Source organism: Grampus griseus (genome assembly GCF_964374135.1).
Source record: "Grampus griseus genome assembly, chromosome: X".
In the NCBI taxonomy this organism is placed as follows: Eukaryota; Metazoa; Chordata; class Mammalia; order Artiodactyla; family Delphinidae; genus Grampus; species Grampus griseus.
The window spans coordinates 43,042,960-43,060,809 of record NC_138999.1 but is presented as its reverse complement, the minus strand read 5'-3'; the positions used below and the strand labels follow the sequence as shown (position 1 = coordinate 43,060,809).

Sequence of the window (17,850 nt, the reverse complement as noted above, 5' to 3'; positions counted from 1 at the left end):
AGAGAGATTGGACTCAACTCTGAATACAACAAGGATAAGTGGGGATTTATAGCCAGTGGGCAGAATAAGGGGGTCAGTGGATGAGAAATTACTAAGAGGAGACATCGCGGTAGGGGGATTCTTGTTAAACTGACCGAACAGGATTCTTGCTGAAGGCAAGCCAGGGTGATCAGACATCAAAGTGGGGGATTCTCTCTAAAATAACTTAGCAGGATTCCTGGTAAAACTGGACTAGGCAGGCAGATGACAGGGCCCAAGGATGAGATCTAGTCCAAAAGAGGTCTCAGAGGAGCCTGACTAAAGTTTGGTCAAGGAGAAAATCTTTGTCAGTTTTTACCTTGTGGCAGAGATTGTTAGTTTTGCTCATCCAAATCTATCTGGGCACACAGCATTTCTGCAGCTTCCCTTGCAATTAGGTGGGTCATTTGTTCTGTAAAATTTCACTTAACCCCCTGTTTTCAGGATATCACCCCCATCTTCAACTATGTTTTTTGTCCCCTGGTATGGAGATCCTTTTTTACCCTCTCCAAAGAATAAATCTCCTTCTCAGCTTAGATGGGAGAGAGGAAGTTATATGGTTGAAGACAGGAAGAGGGGACAGGTTCTGGGGTATAACTAACGAAGCCGAATCCGGCCTCTGTACCCCGACACCGAATTAAATCTCAGACACAGAGTTTTGGATGAGGCAGAAAAGATAGCTTTATTGCTTTGCCAGGCAAAGGGGGCCACGGCAAGCTAATGCCCTCAAAACTGTGTGTCCCAACCTGGAAAGGGTAGTGAGAAGTTTTATAGTAATGGTTCAAAGGGGGCATGATCAGCTCGTGGGCAGTCTTATGGTTGGTTGGTGGTGAGGTAAGTGGGAGTCGGCATCATTAACCTTTTGGTTCCAACCTGTCAGGGGTCTACGTGCTTGTGGGCAGCTTTGGGCAGCATACCATCGTTAACCGTTAACTTCTCTCACCTGGTGGAGGTTTCAGTATCTGCAAAAGGGCTCAAAGATATTGTTGTGTGTCTCCATCGGTGGGGAACCAAGACGTTGCCCCAAGCCTGCACTATTGTTTCTCTTGACTATTTCTCTTTGGTTTTGCATCTCCTCCCTTCCCTAATTAGCAACTGTTTGAACCTGCCCATTGGAACTCAGGGAAGCTCATGGAGGCTGAATGAAGCCTATTTCCTGTAATCAAAGAAATGGGGGACACAGGAAGGCTTTTGTGCCAAGGAGCTCCACAGGGTCCTGCTTGGTATCACTACTGCTGCTGCTTCTTCTTCTTTTTTTTTTTTTGAAAGAATTGCACCTTTAATTTATTGAATACTTATGATAGTGTGATGGTGCCAGGAATTCTGCTAAAGACTAAACATGCATTATCTCTTTGAACCTTCACAACAACTCTTTGAGAAATATTCTGTTATTATAATCTACATTTTAAATTTGAGGTACAATTCACAGGCTATAAAATTTACCCTTTTAAAGTGTACAATTTGGTGGGTTTTACTATATTCACAGGATTGTGTGCAACAATTACCATTATCTAATTCCAGAACATTTTCATCATCCCCAAAGGAAACCCTGCAACCACTAGCAGTTACTCCCACTCTCCCCTCCCCCAGCCCCCAGCAATCATTAATCTCTGTCTCTGTGGATTTGCCTATTCTGTACATTTCACATAAATGGAATCATACAATAAGTGACCTTTTGTGTCTGGCTTCTTTCACTTAGCATAATGTTTTCAAGATTCACCCATGTTGTAACAGGTATTGGTACTTCATTCTTTTTATAGCTAAATAATATACTATTTTATAGGTATACCACATTTTGTTTTTCCATTCATCAGTTTAGGGTCATTTGGCTTGTTTCTATATTTGGGCTATGAGGAATAATACTGCCTTGAACACTCATGTACAAGTTTTTGTATGAACATATGTTTTCACCTTTCTTGGGTATATTCCTAGGGTGGAATTGCTGGGTCATATGATAACTCTGTGTTTAACTTTTTGAGGAACTGCCAAACTGTTTTCCAAGGAACTGCATCATTTTACATTCCCACCAGCAATGTACGAGGGTTCCAATTTCTCCACATCCTTGTCAACTCTTGTTATTGTCTTTTTTTTCTTGTCAAATCCTTTTTCTACATCTATTGAGAGAATCACCTGTTTTCCTTCATTCTATTAATAGGGTATATTACATTGATTGATTTTCATATGTCGACCCAACTTTGCATCATGGGATATATCCCACTTTGTCATGGTGTATAATCCTTTTTATATGCTGCTGGACTTGGTCTACTAGTATTTTGTTGAGGATTTTCACATCTACTTTCATAAAGTATATTACTGGTCTATAGTTTTGTAATATTTTTGTCTGGCATTGGTATGAGTTGTAATACAGACCTCATAGAATGAGTTGGGAAGTGTTCCATCCTCCTGTATTTTGGGGGAGAGTTATGAAGGATTGTTGTTAATTCTACTGTAAACACTTGGTAGAATTTACCAGCGAAACCATTTGCTCCTGGGCTTTTCTTTGAGTACTAACTGCTTCTTAAATTTTCAAATAAGCCCTCTATTTTTGGTCTCACCATCACCCCTAATTTCAGAGGTTCTTGGCGACATCAATTCCTGAGAGTTTTGAGAATTTCTTGGCATAAATTGGGTTGGCTCTCTATTTGCTCCACTGCCATTTTAGGATTCAGCTTTCATTGGGTCTGCTAAGTCAGTTGTCATTCATCCATCCGCTTTCTCTGGCTTCTTTCAAGACTTTCTCTGCCTTTGGTTTTCTGAAGTTTGAATATGCCTAGGTGTGGGTTTTTTTGTGTTTTATTTTGTTTTGTTTGGTGTTCTCTGAGCTTCCTGGATCTGCAGTTTTGTGTATGTAAATAATTTTGGACCATTATTGCTTCAAATATTTCTTCTGTATATATATATATATATATATATATATTCTCTCTCCCTCTCCAAACTCAGTTTTCAGCAATATGTCAAAATTACTCGTTAAGTAAGTGGCCTTACTGCTATGGCTTCCACTGGCTTCTATTCCAGGTAAGCACATCTTGGGTGCTGAATCTCTTTGAATCTGCCTGTCTCTCTAGATTTCAAGATGGTAGTTTGCCCTGTGACTTCAGTTCTCTGACGGTATAAGAAAATAATCTATTTTCAGTTCACCCAGCTTTCTTGTTGTAAGAATGGGAGTAATAACTTCTAAGCTTTTTACATATTGGAGCTGAAACCAAAGCTACTTTCTAGATCTCCCAACTTTATTGCTGTTATATACTCTCTCATTCTCCTTATCTTTGTGGATTTGTTGCTTTTTAAAATTCCTTTAGGGACTTCCCTGGTGGTCCAGTGGATAAGACTCCGCACTCCCAATGCAGGGGTCCCGGGTTTGATCCCTGGTTAGGGGACTAGATCCTGCATGCATGCCACAAGAGTCCACATGCTGCGACTAAGAAGCCCATGTGCAGCAACTAAAAGATCCTGCGTGCCGCAACTAAGACCCGGTGCAGCCAAAATAAATAAATACTAAATAAACAAACAAATAAATAAAATTCCTTTACTATTAATTTAGTGGGGTCTTGGGAGAGAGGAAGAGCTAATGCGGGATTCAACCCTCCATCTTTAGCCAAATGTCTCAATAGATTTTTTAGTATTAACCCATCCTTGCATCCTTTGGACATGATATACCTTTTTCATATACATTGCTATACATTGCTAGTTTGCTAGCATTTTGGGGATTCTTGTGTCTAGGTTTCTAAGTGAAGTTGGTTATTATCCATAAAGATTATATATTTGTTGCACATAATGATGTGAAAGTATTCCGTCCTTTTATATTTCCTGGAACAGTTTCTATTAGGTAGATTTGATAGATCTCACCTTAGAAACATATTTTTTAATTTAGTTTAGGGGAGAGAAGATTTTTACTAACTATTGATTCAAATTTTTAAAATATTTATATAACTTTTAGGCTTTCTATTCTCCTTAAATAAGTTTTGCAAAGTTATATTTTTTTAGAAGATTGCTCGTTTCATCTACAATTTTACATTTATTGGTAGAAAGTTGTTTGTAGTATTTTAAAATTATTTTTAAAATCCATTGTACCTGTAATTTTGTCACTCCATTCTTTTTTTAAAATAAATTTATTCATGTATTTATGTTTGGCTGCATTGAGTCTTCATTGCTGCATGCAGGCTTTCTCTAGTTGTGGTGAGTGGGGGCTACTCTTTATTATTTCTTTTTTTAACATCTTTATTAGAGTATAAATTGCTTTACAATGGCGTGTTAGTTTCTGCTGTATAACAAAGTGAATCAGCTATACATAAACATACATCCCCATATCTCCTCCCTCTTGCATCTCCCTCCCACCCTTTGTTGCGGTGCGCGGGCTTCTCATTGCGGTAGCTTCTCTTGTTGTGGAGCACAGGCTCTAGGTGCACGGGCTTCAGTAGTTGTTGCACGCAGGCGCAGTAGTTGTGGCTCACGCGCTCTAGAGCGCAGGCTCAGTAGTTGTGGCGCACAGGCTTAGTTCCTCTGTGGCATGTGGGATCTTCCCGGACCAGGGCTCGAACCCGTGTCCCCTGCATTGGCAGGTGGATTCTTAACCACTGCGCCACCAGGGAAGCCCCCTATTCATTCTTAATATTATTCACTTGTGCCTCTTGTTTTCTTGTTCAGTCTTGCTAGAGGTTTATCTTTTCTAAGAACCAGATTTGGGTTTTATTGATCTTCTCTATTGCTTTCTTGTTTTCTATTTCATTGATTTATGATCTTACATAGCTTATACCTTTGTTATGCTTTCATTACATTTAATTTGTTGTCAGTTTTCTAACTTCCTGAATTAGATGATTAAGTCCTTAAAATTCAGCCTTCTTTCTAATAAAAAGTATTAAAGGCCATACAGTTCCCCCTAAGTTCTGCTTAAGCGGTCTCTCACAAGTTTCAATATCAATGTTATCATTCAGTTCTAAATACTTTCTAATTTACATTATGATTTTTCTTTAACCCATGAGCTAATTAAAAGTGTTTTTTAAACATTCCAAACAATTTTTAAAGCTTGTTGTTGTTGTTTATTTGTAATTAAGTTAGTTCAGGGAAAGTGATCTGGATGAAACCAATTCTGTGGTATTTATTGAGACTTACTTTATAGCCAAGAATGTGGTCAATATCCCAAGTGTGCTTGAAAACAAAGTGTATGTATTACCTCTTATGTGCATGGCAATGTATTTGTGAGTGTGTGTGTGTTTGTGTATGTATATATATATATGTGTGTAATATATATTATTGTGTGTGTGTATATATATATATCCATCCATTAGATTGAACTTGATAATTGTACAGTTCAGATATATGTTCTTATTGGCTTTTTTGTCTGATTAATCTAACAGTCTCTAAGGAAGGTATGCTAAAATCTCCCACTATGATTATAGATTTGTCAGTTTATCCTCATAATTCTGACCATTTTTCCTTTATATATTTTGAAGCTATGTTACAAAATATATAAAATTTAGAATTTTTATATCTTCCTACTGAACTGTTTCTTTCATCATTACACAGTGATGCTCTCTATCACTAATAATGGTTTTGGTCTTATAATCTATTTTGTATGTTATAAACAGAGCTATGCCAGCTTTCTTTCATTTAGGATTTTCCTGAATATCTTTTTTCATTCCTTAATACTTCCAATCTGTGACCTTCTGTTTTAGATATGTCTCTTTTAAAGAGCACATGGCTAGATTTTTCAAAATCTAATCTGACACTATTAACTGGAGAATTTAATCCATGTGGATTATTGTTGTCTTGTATTATTGTATTTGGATTTGTTACCACCATTTTTATTTGCGCTTTCTATTTACCCTAATTTTTCAGCACTTCTTTATGTTTCTTCTCCTTTCTTGCCTTCAATTTGATTGATGGGGTTTTTCCCGTTCAGTAGCTTGGAAGTTATATAGTTTTTGTTGTTGTTGTTTGTTTTTGTTTCTGTTTCTGGCCGTGTTGGGTCTTTGTTGCTGTGCGCGGGCCTTCTCTAGTTGCAGTGAGTGGGGGCTACTCTTCGTTACAGTGCGCAGTCTTCTCACCATGGTGGCTTCTCTTGTTGCAGAGCATGGGCTATAGGCACGCGGGCTTCAGTAGTTGTGGCACGTGGGCTTAGTTACTCCACGACATGTGGGATCTTCCCGGACCAGGGCTTGAACCCATGTCCCCTGCATTGGCAGACAGATTCTTAACCACTCCGCCACCAGGGAAGCCCTATATAGTCTTTAAAAAATTATTCCAGGGCTTCCCTGGTGGCGCAGTGGTTAAGAGTCCGCCTGCAAATGCAGGGGACACAGGTTCTTGCCCCGGTCCGGGAAGATCCCACATGCCATGGAGCGGCTAGGCTCGTGAGCCATGGCCGCTGAGCCTGTGCATCCAGAGCCTGTGCTCTGCAACGGGAGAGGCCACAACAGTGAGACGCCCACTTACCTCAAAAAAAAAAAAAGTAAAAAAAATTATTCCATTTTCTCCCTCCCTTAGTGTGTAAATTAGGAAATTATGCACTGCACTATGTTTCTATTTTTTAATGATTACCTCAGAAATAATGACATGCATAATTAACTTACAAAAGTCTAAAATGAAAAAAAATTCCTTTACCTTCCTTCCACATAATACAAGAGTGTAGAACATTTTAACTCCATTGACTGTCCCAACTCACATGCTTATTATTGTCTAGTATTTCAAGTCTAGACTACCAATGATTATTAATACCTCATATTTATTTACATTTGTCCACATGTTTACCATCATCTTTACTTTTCATTCTTTCATTCATCCCATATCTTCCATCTGGGATAATTTTCCTTCTACTTTTTACTCACAATACACTCCTTTGAATTTCCTTCAGTGAGTATCTGCTGGTGAGGAACTATCTCAATGTTTGTGTGAAAATGTCTTTATTTCACTCTCATTCTTTAAAAAAATTTTGCTGAGCATAGAATACTAAGTTAACAATCAGCAAATTGAAGATCATTCCACTATCTTCTGATTGTTGAGACGTCAGCTGTCAGTCTAATGACTGTTCCTATGACATGATCTGTCATCTTTCTCTGACTTCATTTTCTCTCTCTTTGTTTTTTTGCAGAGTCTGGGTTAGACCTCTTTTTATTTATCCTACCTAGGATTTGTTGGGCTTCTTGAATGTGTGGGTTGATTTCTTTTATTAGGATGAGAAATATTCTCAGCCTTTATCTCTTCAAATATTGACTCTGCCCCATCAATATTCATATTCTCTTTCTCTCACACTATAATCAGATGTGTGCTAGATTTTCTCATTGTATCCTCCACGTCTCTTACTCTCTTTCCTGTATTTTCTATTTCATTTCGTCTCTCCATAAAGCATTCTTGATCATGTCTTCGGGTTTATCTTCTAATTCATTAATGCTCTCTTCACTTATGTCCACATTTCCGCCAGATACATTTACTGAGTTGGTATTTTTCACTTCTAGAAGTTATTTTTCATTTTTTCCCAATATGCGATATCACTTTTTATAGATTTCTCTTCCCTGTGGATATTTTCAAATTAACAATTTGTTTCTTTAAACATGTACGCATAGTTGTTTTAAAATATGGGTCTGGTAATTCCCTTATCTGAAATCTGTGTGAGTCTGTTTCTGTTATTTCTCATCCCTGCTGTTTCTAACTCAAGTTGCCTTGTTTCTTTGTATGCCAATTTTAGTCTGTTTTCTGGTCATTGTGCCCTTGAAAACTTATTTGTGGGGGTTCCCTGAGGCCTGGAATGGATAGATTCTCCTCCAGAGGCTTTGTATTTGTTTCTACTGAGTACTATGGAGTACTACCTGTCTGGAAGCCACTTAAATCCAAAGTAATAGCTTGAAGTTCCCTGGCTGATTCAGGCCATGGGTGATAGGGGTGCAAATCTGAGGACTGGAGTGTGGCCTCATTTTCTCAGGGATGACTTTTTTTTACCCACTCCCCCCTTTTAAAAAATTTTATAATCTATTTATTTACTCTTATTGAAATATAGTTGATTTACAATGTTGTGTTAGTTACAGCAAAGTGTACAGCAAAGTGATTCAGTTATACATCTATATATATATGTAATATATTCTCTTTTTAGATTCTTTTCCATTATAGGTTACTGTGAGATATTGAGTATAGTTCCCTGTGCTATACAGTAGGCCCTTGTTGGTTATCTATTTTATATATAGTAGTGTATATATTTTAATCCCAAACTCCTAATTTATCCCTCCCCTTCCCCCTTTGATAACCGTAAGTTTGTTTTCTATGTCTGTGAGTCTATATCAGTTTTGTAAATCAGTTCATTTGCATCATTTTTTTTTAGATTCCACATATAAACTATATCATATGATATTTGTCTTTCTCTGTTTGGCTCACTTCACTTAGTATGATAATCTCTAGGTCATGTTGCTGCAAATGGCATCATTTCATTCTTTTTATGGCTGAATAATATTCCATTGTGTATATGTACTACATCTTCTTTATCCATTCCTCTGTTGATGGACATTTAGGTGCTTCCATGTCTTGGCTACTGTAAATAGTGTTGCTATGAATATTGGGGTGCATGTATCTTTTTGAATTAGAGTTTTCCCCAGATATATGCCCAGGAGTGGGATCACTGAATCATGTGGTAACTCTATTTTTAGTTTCTTAAGGAAACTCCATACTGTTCTCCATCCCACTCCCCCTTTTTCTTTATTTTTTTTTTATTTTTTATTTTTTGCTGTACGCGGGCCTCTCACTGTCATGGCCTCTCCCGTTGTGGAGCACAGGCTCCGGACGCGCAGGCTCAGCGGCCATGGCCCACGGGCCCAGCCGCTCCGCGGCATGTGGGATCCTCCCGGACCAGGGCACGAACCCATGTCCCCTGCATCGGCAGGCGGACTCTCAACCACTGCACCACCAGGGAAGCCCCCCCACTCCCCTTTTTTATACCCTTTATTTTTAGCAAGAGAGCTCTGCTTGGTGCCTAGACAGCCTTTTGTACAGTTCTCTGGGACTGTTGGGAACAGGGGCAGATTTCATTCTGGTTGGCCCTTACACAGCTGATGTAGTTCTTTGGGGTCTCAGCTTAATGTGGAGAGGGTCTCCTATTAAACCCCTACCATGGGCTGGCCCTGAGCCTTAACTTCTCTCCCTCCAGCCCCGTGTGGCCACTGGTTCAAAGCTCAGGTGGGCAATGTAGGCAAATGCCCTCAGAGCAAATTGGCTTTGGTGTGCCAATACTCTACTTAACCTGTCTGGTTACAAGCTTTCATCCAAAACTTGGCCTGAAAGTTTCCCTTTGTCCTCTCAGCTCTTCAGTGGTTTTGAAACTTTTTATCCAGTATATTTCATTACTTCAGTAGGAAAGTTGAATCAAATAACCAAGCCTGCCATTGCCAGAAACTAGAAGTCCACACTCTTAAATGTTTAAACATTCATACTTGACTTAACAAGGTCCAAACGCAGGCAATATCCCTACTCTCCTCCCAAAAAATACAAGAGCCTTAGAATGCTTTAAATGTTAATAGCCTCCTGCTGTTTTACAGGTTTTTGTGCTCTAGTGCCAGTTTTTTTATACCTCCATATGATTCAACATTATTGTTTTATGCACTTAATGCTTATTTAGATTGCTCCATGTTTACCAATTTTTGTTCACTGTTCCTTGCCTCCTATTCATTCCTCCTCTCCAATTTCAATTTCCTTCTTCCTGAAGTACATCTTTCAGTAGTTATTTTAGTTGTCTATTATTGCTGAACTTTCTTAGGTTTATTTTTTCTGAAAACGTCCTTATTCCACTCTCAAAAAAAAAGAGTAGAAGTCCATCTCATCAGTATTTCTTCGGAGTACTAATTCTCCTCCTTGTGGCAACTGGTGACTCACCTTCATGGCATGTCATTTCTTTGCAAGTACAATCTTTTTATTGTTTGTTTCTGAGTACATCTTGGGCAGATATTGTCTTTTTCTGTGGGATTCTATGTGCCCAGTATTGTAAAAATGTGTTTGCTTTAGCTGAGGTTCTAGAGGTTTGAATTGTTCTGCTCCAATTTCTGTTTTAATTTTTCAGCATGTGATTCCCATTATACACAGTAGGGTAAATTTAGACCCCATATCCACATATGACATAGGCCTGGGATTTTTATTTCTTCTTGTGGCTCCAGAGAGAGCATAAGACTTTTCATGGCTTACTCTCCAAACCCCTTTTTAATGAACAGAGAAGCTACTAAAGGCTTTATCCAGAGGCTTTAATTACAGCTTCTCTGCCTCTGGTGGACCTGAGGCTGTGTTGCCAGTACCTGCATGAGCACTAGATTCGCAGCTCTGAGCCCCAGCCCCTACGGCCTGATATCTAGAACCAATACCACAGATAGGTTATTGCAGTGTCCGTTTACAATTATTAGACTGGCTTTTTCTTTTTTCTCTGGAAATTTTACCTTTTGTTTTTTTAAGCTCAGCTATAAGTTAAAATTTTTGTTACAGTTTATCTAGTGTTATTATGTGTTTGTAGTTGAGGGGGGCGCTATTCATGTCGTCTTAGTGTGCTATATTGCCAGAAGAAAATCATACTTTATACATATGATTTTGCACTGTAGTTATACTTAAGCATTTTCTCTTATCACATCCATCCTCATAAATATGCACTTCTCTGAGTTCCAAGGAAATTAAGTCCCCCTCAGGACCATGTAGATTAAGGGTACATATGAGGCCAGGTCTCTGTAGCATGTTGGATCATTCTCTGGATATACCACCTATGTAGTTTAAATACATCACTCCCCTGGGGTCTAAAGTTCCTTAGCAGAGTGATTTTCAACTTCACAAAATTTTAGTAGCAGAACTCTTTCTTCAGATATTACTTGGAACCCCCAAATATAAAATCAATAACTCCCTCTTATTGATTTTATATTTCAGAGTTCCTGATTCTCACCAATTTGCCCCTCCTCTAGCTCCCCAAGGTGTTCTCCAGGGCCATCTTCATAGATTCCTTGGGCACCAAGTACCACAGTGTGAAAAGAAATTGAATGTGGTCCTCAGAGTGTGGTCCCAGAGCCAGAAGCATGAGCATCAACTGGAAATGTGTTTGAAATGCAAATTCTCAATGCTGCCCCCATCCCAGGACTACTGAAATCAGAAACTCTGGGGGTGGGACCCAGCAATCTGCATGTTAACAAGCCCTCTAGGTGATTCTGACGCACGTTTAAGTTTGAGGCCTCACTAGAATAGAGTAGCCTATTCAGGAGCTATTGGAACAGGGTTGGAGTATTTGCCCAAAATTAACATTTCTGGGTGCCTAAATAAGCCCAAACTTATCTGGCAGGCTGTTTTCCATCCACTGTTTTCTTGTACATGAAGGTGATTAAAGACCCTCTCAAGGTCCAACTTTGCAATGGCCTGGGTCCCTTTGAATTGGTTCAATAAGTGAGAAATCACTAGGAAGAGTAGGAAACCCTTACTTTTAGTTCATTAGGCAGAAATAATGACACTCTACATAATTTTTCTTGACAACAAGACTTCAGATCGGAAGCTCATAAAATAATGTTGAGCAAAAGAAGCCAGACACAAAAGTGTATATACTGAACAGTTCCTTTTATAGATGGCACTTTAAAGGCAACACTGATCTACAGTGAAAAAAGTCAGAATAGGGATTACCCTTCGGGGTTATTGACTATAAGGAAGCAGAAAGGGGGCCTGACTTATGGGTAATGTTCTATTTCTTGATCTGAGTGCTGTTTACAGAGGTGTGTTCATTTTGTAGAAATTCATGAAGTTGTACCCTGATGATATGTGTATTTCCTGTATATTTGATATGCTTCAATGCAAGAGTTTAAAAGTAGCATTAGGTCACCTGCAGGGGAAGGTCAGTGTGTAAATGACACACTACTGTGGGTGCTCGGATACATACTCTCAGAGGACCAGGGCCTTTGCTTCTGGGTGTGAAATACACATTTGGTGCAAACATAGGTTCCTGGCACCAGGTCTATTGCGTTATGACAATGAGTAGTATGGGGTCCATTTTTGTTTGTTTGTTTGTTTGTAATTTATCTTTATTTTTATAGCGGAGTAAAGCTGATTTACAATGCTGTGTCTTTCTGGTGTACATCCACTTGATTCACTTACAGAGAGACATATATATATTCTTTTCCATATTCTTACCAGTCTTATATATTCTCTTACAGTGATTACAGTGTGTTGAGTCGAATTCTATGTGCTATACAGTGCTTTTTCTTGATTGGAAAAGACCTCTTGGTTGATGGCATCCCTGATCAGGATTCCCTGTGGATGGGGAAGAAGTGAGGCAGTTACCAAATGTGAACTATAGGCCAGAGTAAGTTTTAGCACCTGGCTACTCCAGGAAATGGGAAGTGATAGGGTTCTGGATTTCCAAATCCAACTGGAAATTGGATTTCCAATTTCTTAGGCCAAGAAACTGTGGGAAGCATGTGTAGTGGGTAAAAGGTAAGTACCCCATTGTTTGGTCCCTCATCCTGAGCTCTATGGGTGGATAAGGCCCCCAGTTGTGAGCACCCATCTTTTGCCTGTACCCTTCTGGGCCCAGATCATAAACCTACATATGAACTGGGTTTCCCTGGCTTTATCAGCTTGTGGAAGTAGAGAGTCTCAGTTAAAGAATTAGCTTAAATTTCACCAGCTCTTGCCCACATCTGCTCACACAGGAATTCCAGCCCCCATGTAAAATAGCCCAATTGTGTCTGAAAGTCCCCAGTATGTCACAAACCAATCTGTTTTGGGCATCTCCCATGTTCTTCCTCACTTATTCTGGGCCCCACTTTTATGTGCTTTGCCCATGAAGCTCCTTCAGGAGTATTTACGCCCTCCCTGCCACCCCACTGCTGCTGTGCCCACCATGGGAATATTGATGAAGGTGCCAAGGGTGCTACCTCCTGACCCCCCTAAAGGCCCCAACCATGGAGGTGCCCACCCATGTACAAGACATGCTCAAACATGCCTGAATGGCATTTGAGCTCAAGGTACCACATACCTGCCAAATACATGATGCCCTGGTTCCCACAGTGATGTGATCTGAAAGCAGGCCCTGCTGCTGTTACACTCCATGGCTCAATTTGGGGGTTGGTGATGGGTAGGGGCATAGGGCTGGGCTTGAATGGCTCCCCTGTTGCTGAGGGACAATGGTGTTTTCCAGACAGAGGTGAATGCTTCAATCAGGAACTGCCAGGTACAGCTGCTCCCTCTGGTGGAGACAGGGAGATCAGCTTCAGCAGTCTCGCGCCATTCATCTCTTAGAACTATTCCTGAGTACAGGGTATTTAAAAGACAGTTTCTGTATCAGACAAACCCAAAATGAAGAATATTCTATTAAAAATGCTAATGCCATACAAGATGCAGAAAGGCTGTGAAAATATTCCTGATTAAAGGAGGCTAAAGAGACATGACAGCTAAAAGCAATACCTCATCCTGGACCAGATCCTGTGATGAAGAGGAAAAATGCTATTAAGGACATTATTGGGTCACCAGACAAAACTGGAGTACAAATGGTAAACAATAGTATTATACCAATGTTTAACTTACTGAAGCTGTTAACTATACTGTGATGTAGGGAACATGCCTATTCTTAGGAAGTGCACACTGAGGTACTCGGGCATAAAGGGCCATGATGTTATCTGTCCTCAGTCGGTCCAAACACACACACACACACACACACACACACACACACACACACACACACACGAGTGCATACATGCAAACGATAAAGCAAATGGGGTAAAATGTTAGCAATAGGTAAATCTGTTCTTTATACTATTTGGTTTTTTTGAAACTTTCCTGTAAGTTTGAAATTATTTCCAAATGAAAACGTTTTACAAATGTACAAGACAGCATCTGTGCAAGCAGTCAGGATCTGGTGGCACATGCCCGACTGAACTCTTCCTGTGGCAGAGATGAGGAAGGAGGACATGGCGGTCTTCCCAGGCAGGGCTCCTGCACATCCCAAAGGGGAGTCAGATACCTGCATGAAGGTGCCAAGTGGCACCTGAGGCCACTTACCTCTTGCTCTCCCCCAGCCTACAAGATATCAAAAATAACACTTTTTACATTTTCTCCTGAGGATTATGAGCCTTGGGGTGGGGGGATGATGAAAATTTGGTTATGAAAGGAAGGTGATTCGGTTAATTCATCCATCTGGAAAATGTTTCAAATACTATGTGCCAGGGTCTGTGCTAGGGGCTGAGGACATAGCCCGGGGTACAAGAGGGGACAAAACCCCTGTCCTAAAAATGCCTATGAGCTAGCGGGGGATGCATCCACAACCACACAAATAAATATATATTTCCAAATGAGCTGACCATGAAGTAGACTTGGGGAGCCCTGGGGGAGCCCAGCCTCTTACCAGAGCCAGTGAATCCAAGCCCCATGGGTCTGAAACATTCAGTTCCCCTCCTCCCCCTCAGGATTTTCTAGGTACTAGGTCCTTTTGTATCTGATGCTGAGGAGAAAAGAAGGAACCACCACCAGTGCTTAACCCATCCTGGGCACATCCCATCTGTTTGAGCTTAGCCCTCCACAGGCCACTCTGCCCTCCGTGAGAATCAAGAGAGGAGGCCAACATGCCACTCCCCCACTACCTCTGGGCTGATGGACCAGTGAGCTTTGGAAAACAGTCTTTCTCCTGATCTATGCCTGTAGGTGAACATAGCTATGCCCATAATGCTTTTGGAGGGCAAAGACCACCAACACCCTCACGTGGAAGCCTGTCAGTCTACTGGCCCTGAGTCCCATCACTGGGGTGCTGAGTCATGATAACAACATGACAGTTTTCCAAATGGACAGAATAATGACTTTGGGGGGACAGCTGTGGTTCTCCCCCCAGTCCCAGGTGTGGAACCGACTGGGATGCCCTGTACACAGGGAAAATAGTGGGATCCACTGCCTTGGGGCTCCAAGTAGACAGTACTAGGGAGGGAGTTATAAGAGTGTGTGTGTGTGTGTGTGTGTGTGTGTGTGTGTGTCTACATGTGACACAATGTGTGTCCCTTCTGTCCATGGGTCTCAGGTAGGGCTGACCCTCACCTCTAATGCATTCTGGTCCTGGTCCAAAGAAGTTTCAGATCCAACGAACACTTACTGAGCCCCTACAAAGTTCCAAGCCTTTTTACTTTATACTTTGACACATTTTATATCCTTTAATCTTTAACAGTAACCCTTTAAGGTAGGAATTATCTGCATTGTACAGATGAGAAAACAATCGCAAAGAGGTTCATTGATTTGCTCAAGTATATCATACAGCTTTAAAAAAAAAAAACACTCACACACTATACTCTTAGCTGAGGCCTGTCTGTGTTGGTTGCTTATCTTACAGTGTCTCTTGTCTTCTCTACCTTTGGAGCAATTGCTCCCCTTATACAAAAGCCCCCTTCTTTCTTGTTTCACAGGCCCATGTGGGCTTTTCTTTGTTTAATACTGCATTTAATAGCACAAAAAATCACGAATACAAAGAAACTGGCAAAGGTGTTTGTCAATGAGATATCCCTGCCTCCTCCACTTTTCCGCTTTCATACCCATATATGTAATGGGCTACATTTGTATGAACTTTTCCTTTTTCCCCCCAGACATATAACTGTTATGTGATTGGTCAGTTGAAGCTGAAACACCCATGGAGAAAGATGTTTTATGGTTACAAGGGCACACACCCCCCCCACACCACCCCCCTCCCACCCCACACTTTCCCACACAATCTTTTGGAGGAATATAGGATATGTACCAGTGTCAGGATTTCCCTGCTCCTGCCTTCCCCACCCAGAGCATCCTGCCATTTAATCTTCCTTTAAATGACTGCTTAGACTAGAGCCTCTTCTCCCGCCCCTTCTATTTCTCTTCCAATCAGGACCTTTTAGACACTGGGAACTGTTCAATTCTTACTCTGTCAGGCCCGTGGGCCATGCAAGTAGGTCCTTTAAATCTCAATGCCAGTTGTAGTATGGGTGCTGTCATCTTCCATTACAGGTAGGTAGGTCTGTGTGTCACTTCAGTAGGCTTGTGTATTCACTTCTTTCACTTTTTCTGACTCATGTTCCAGGACCTGTTTGTGATAGAACAGTAAATACCCTTCACTGTCCAGAACGTCCTTAATACTGGCCTTGGTGATGACGGCATCATCACACTTGAACCACTGGTCCTTGTGGTGCCGGATGAAGCTGGTGTAGTGGCCACTCTCCAAGGTTCCTTGGTGATTAACCACAGCAAACAAGGAATACTTATTCTCGTCGTTTCCACTATTGGTTGGCAACTGCAACTGTCCATTCATCCTGCTCTCTTTACTCGAGGCCATGAATGGTGTCATATCCAGCTCCAGAGGAAAGGATATGTATGTAGTGATCTTGCGCCTCTGTTTGGCTGAGTGTTCAAACCGTTTGAAATGAAAACAGGCAACGACAGGTAATTTATTCATTGTGAGTTGTTTGGTAGATTCCTGGTAGCTTTGGCAACTACCGCACTTGATTTTGGCACTGCTTCCTAAGTGCTCTGGCCTCGTAAACCTTCGCAGGCAGTCCGTGAGGGTGGTGATTCCTGGTATGTGGCTTTCCCCATTCACACTGCCCTCCCTCCCTGGGCTCATAGGCCAGAAGGAGGTGCAAGAGCCAGGCAAGTCCAAACTGATGTCCCAGCATGGGTCTATCGTGGTGGAGACACCATGGCAGGCTTGACAGGTAACATCAGATTGCAGGCCACCTGTGAAGATTTGGTCAATGATGCAGTTACAGTGGTTGGGATTGTTGGCTGCCTTCCCGGCATCATCACCTTTGCAGTGCCTGTGCAGGACATCTAATGCTGCGATGAGGAACTCATGGGCATCCTGTTGCCTGTACCCTGCTAAATGCCGTGCGTGTATCCACACCAGGTGCAGTAATTTATAGGGAACGTGAGGAGATGGATTTCCAGAATACAACTCCCGAAAAAGCGAAGACATCTCACAGACCAGACACAACTCGGGACTTGGCATTTCACATCTGTGCCTGTCGGAGAGGAAGAAATCTCTCAGGATCGGAGTGTGGGTAAGGGCCTGGACAATGCAGTTCATAAAGCACGTGTTGCCAAGATTGATTAGTCCTCTTAAACCGATGGTAAAGCTGGAGGTAATTCTTCTTCTCCTTGGGTTGTGGCCCAGCAGTTCTAACTCGGGTTTGGTTGTCTCCCAGGTTGGATATTTCTCACTGAGGCCTGGCATTGAACACTGCTGGTGAGAAACCTCGGTTGAGGTGGAAGCTTGTAATTTCAAAGCTTCCCCTTGCTCTTCTTTGGCAATTTGCTCAATGTCTTTGTCATATACATAATCCTTACACATAAAGCAGTATATACCTCCGTAATAAAGGTCTACAGCTAAGTTGTGTTGTTTTGTCTCGGCGTGCTCATGAATGTGTTTCTCTGTGAAGCAGCCAAAGAAGACACAGGAAAGGCAAGAGTGGAGTCTGTTCAAATGGGTGCCGCACACATGGCAGATGCACGACTTTGCCTTGCTTTTCCTGGTCTCTGGGGTTCCACACCAGACGAAGCACTGGTAGATCACCCGCAGTTCCTGCCTCCAGTTCTCTCCCACCTTAAAGCTGTTCACGTGGGAACAGCCTGGTGGACCCACAGCGAAATCCACATCCAGGCATCCACCCCCAGGGCCGCGCCGGGGCCGGGGCCGGGGCGGGGGCCGTGGCCTAGGCTGCGGCGGGGTACGGAGCCGGGTCTGCGGCCGCGGCCGGGGTCGGCGGCGGGGGGCACGGCTGCGCCGCGGGGAGGGATCGGGGGGCCGCGGGGGGTCGGAGGGAAGGGTGGGGAGAGGAACCTCGTCGCTGCCGCCGCCACCGCCGCTCCGCGCCGGGTTCTCATCCTCTGGCTCCTGCTTCG

At 41.9% G+C, this 17,850-nt stretch overlaps 1 protein-coding gene across 1 annotated transcript; it reads right to left on the bottom strand.

Annotated features, from left to right (window-relative positions):
• Positions 1–15,982: 15,982 nt before the first annotated feature.
• USP27X (ubiquitin specific peptidase 27 X-linked) lies at positions 15,983–17,299 on the bottom strand (the record flags this gene model as incomplete). Its single annotated transcript, XM_082681156.1, has 1 exon — positions 15,983–17,299. The coding sequence occupies one exon, from the start codon at positions 17,297–17,299 to the stop codon at positions 15,983–15,985; it is 1,317 nt and encodes a 438-aa protein (XP_082537282.1).
• Positions 17,300–17,850: the final 551 nt, after the last annotated feature.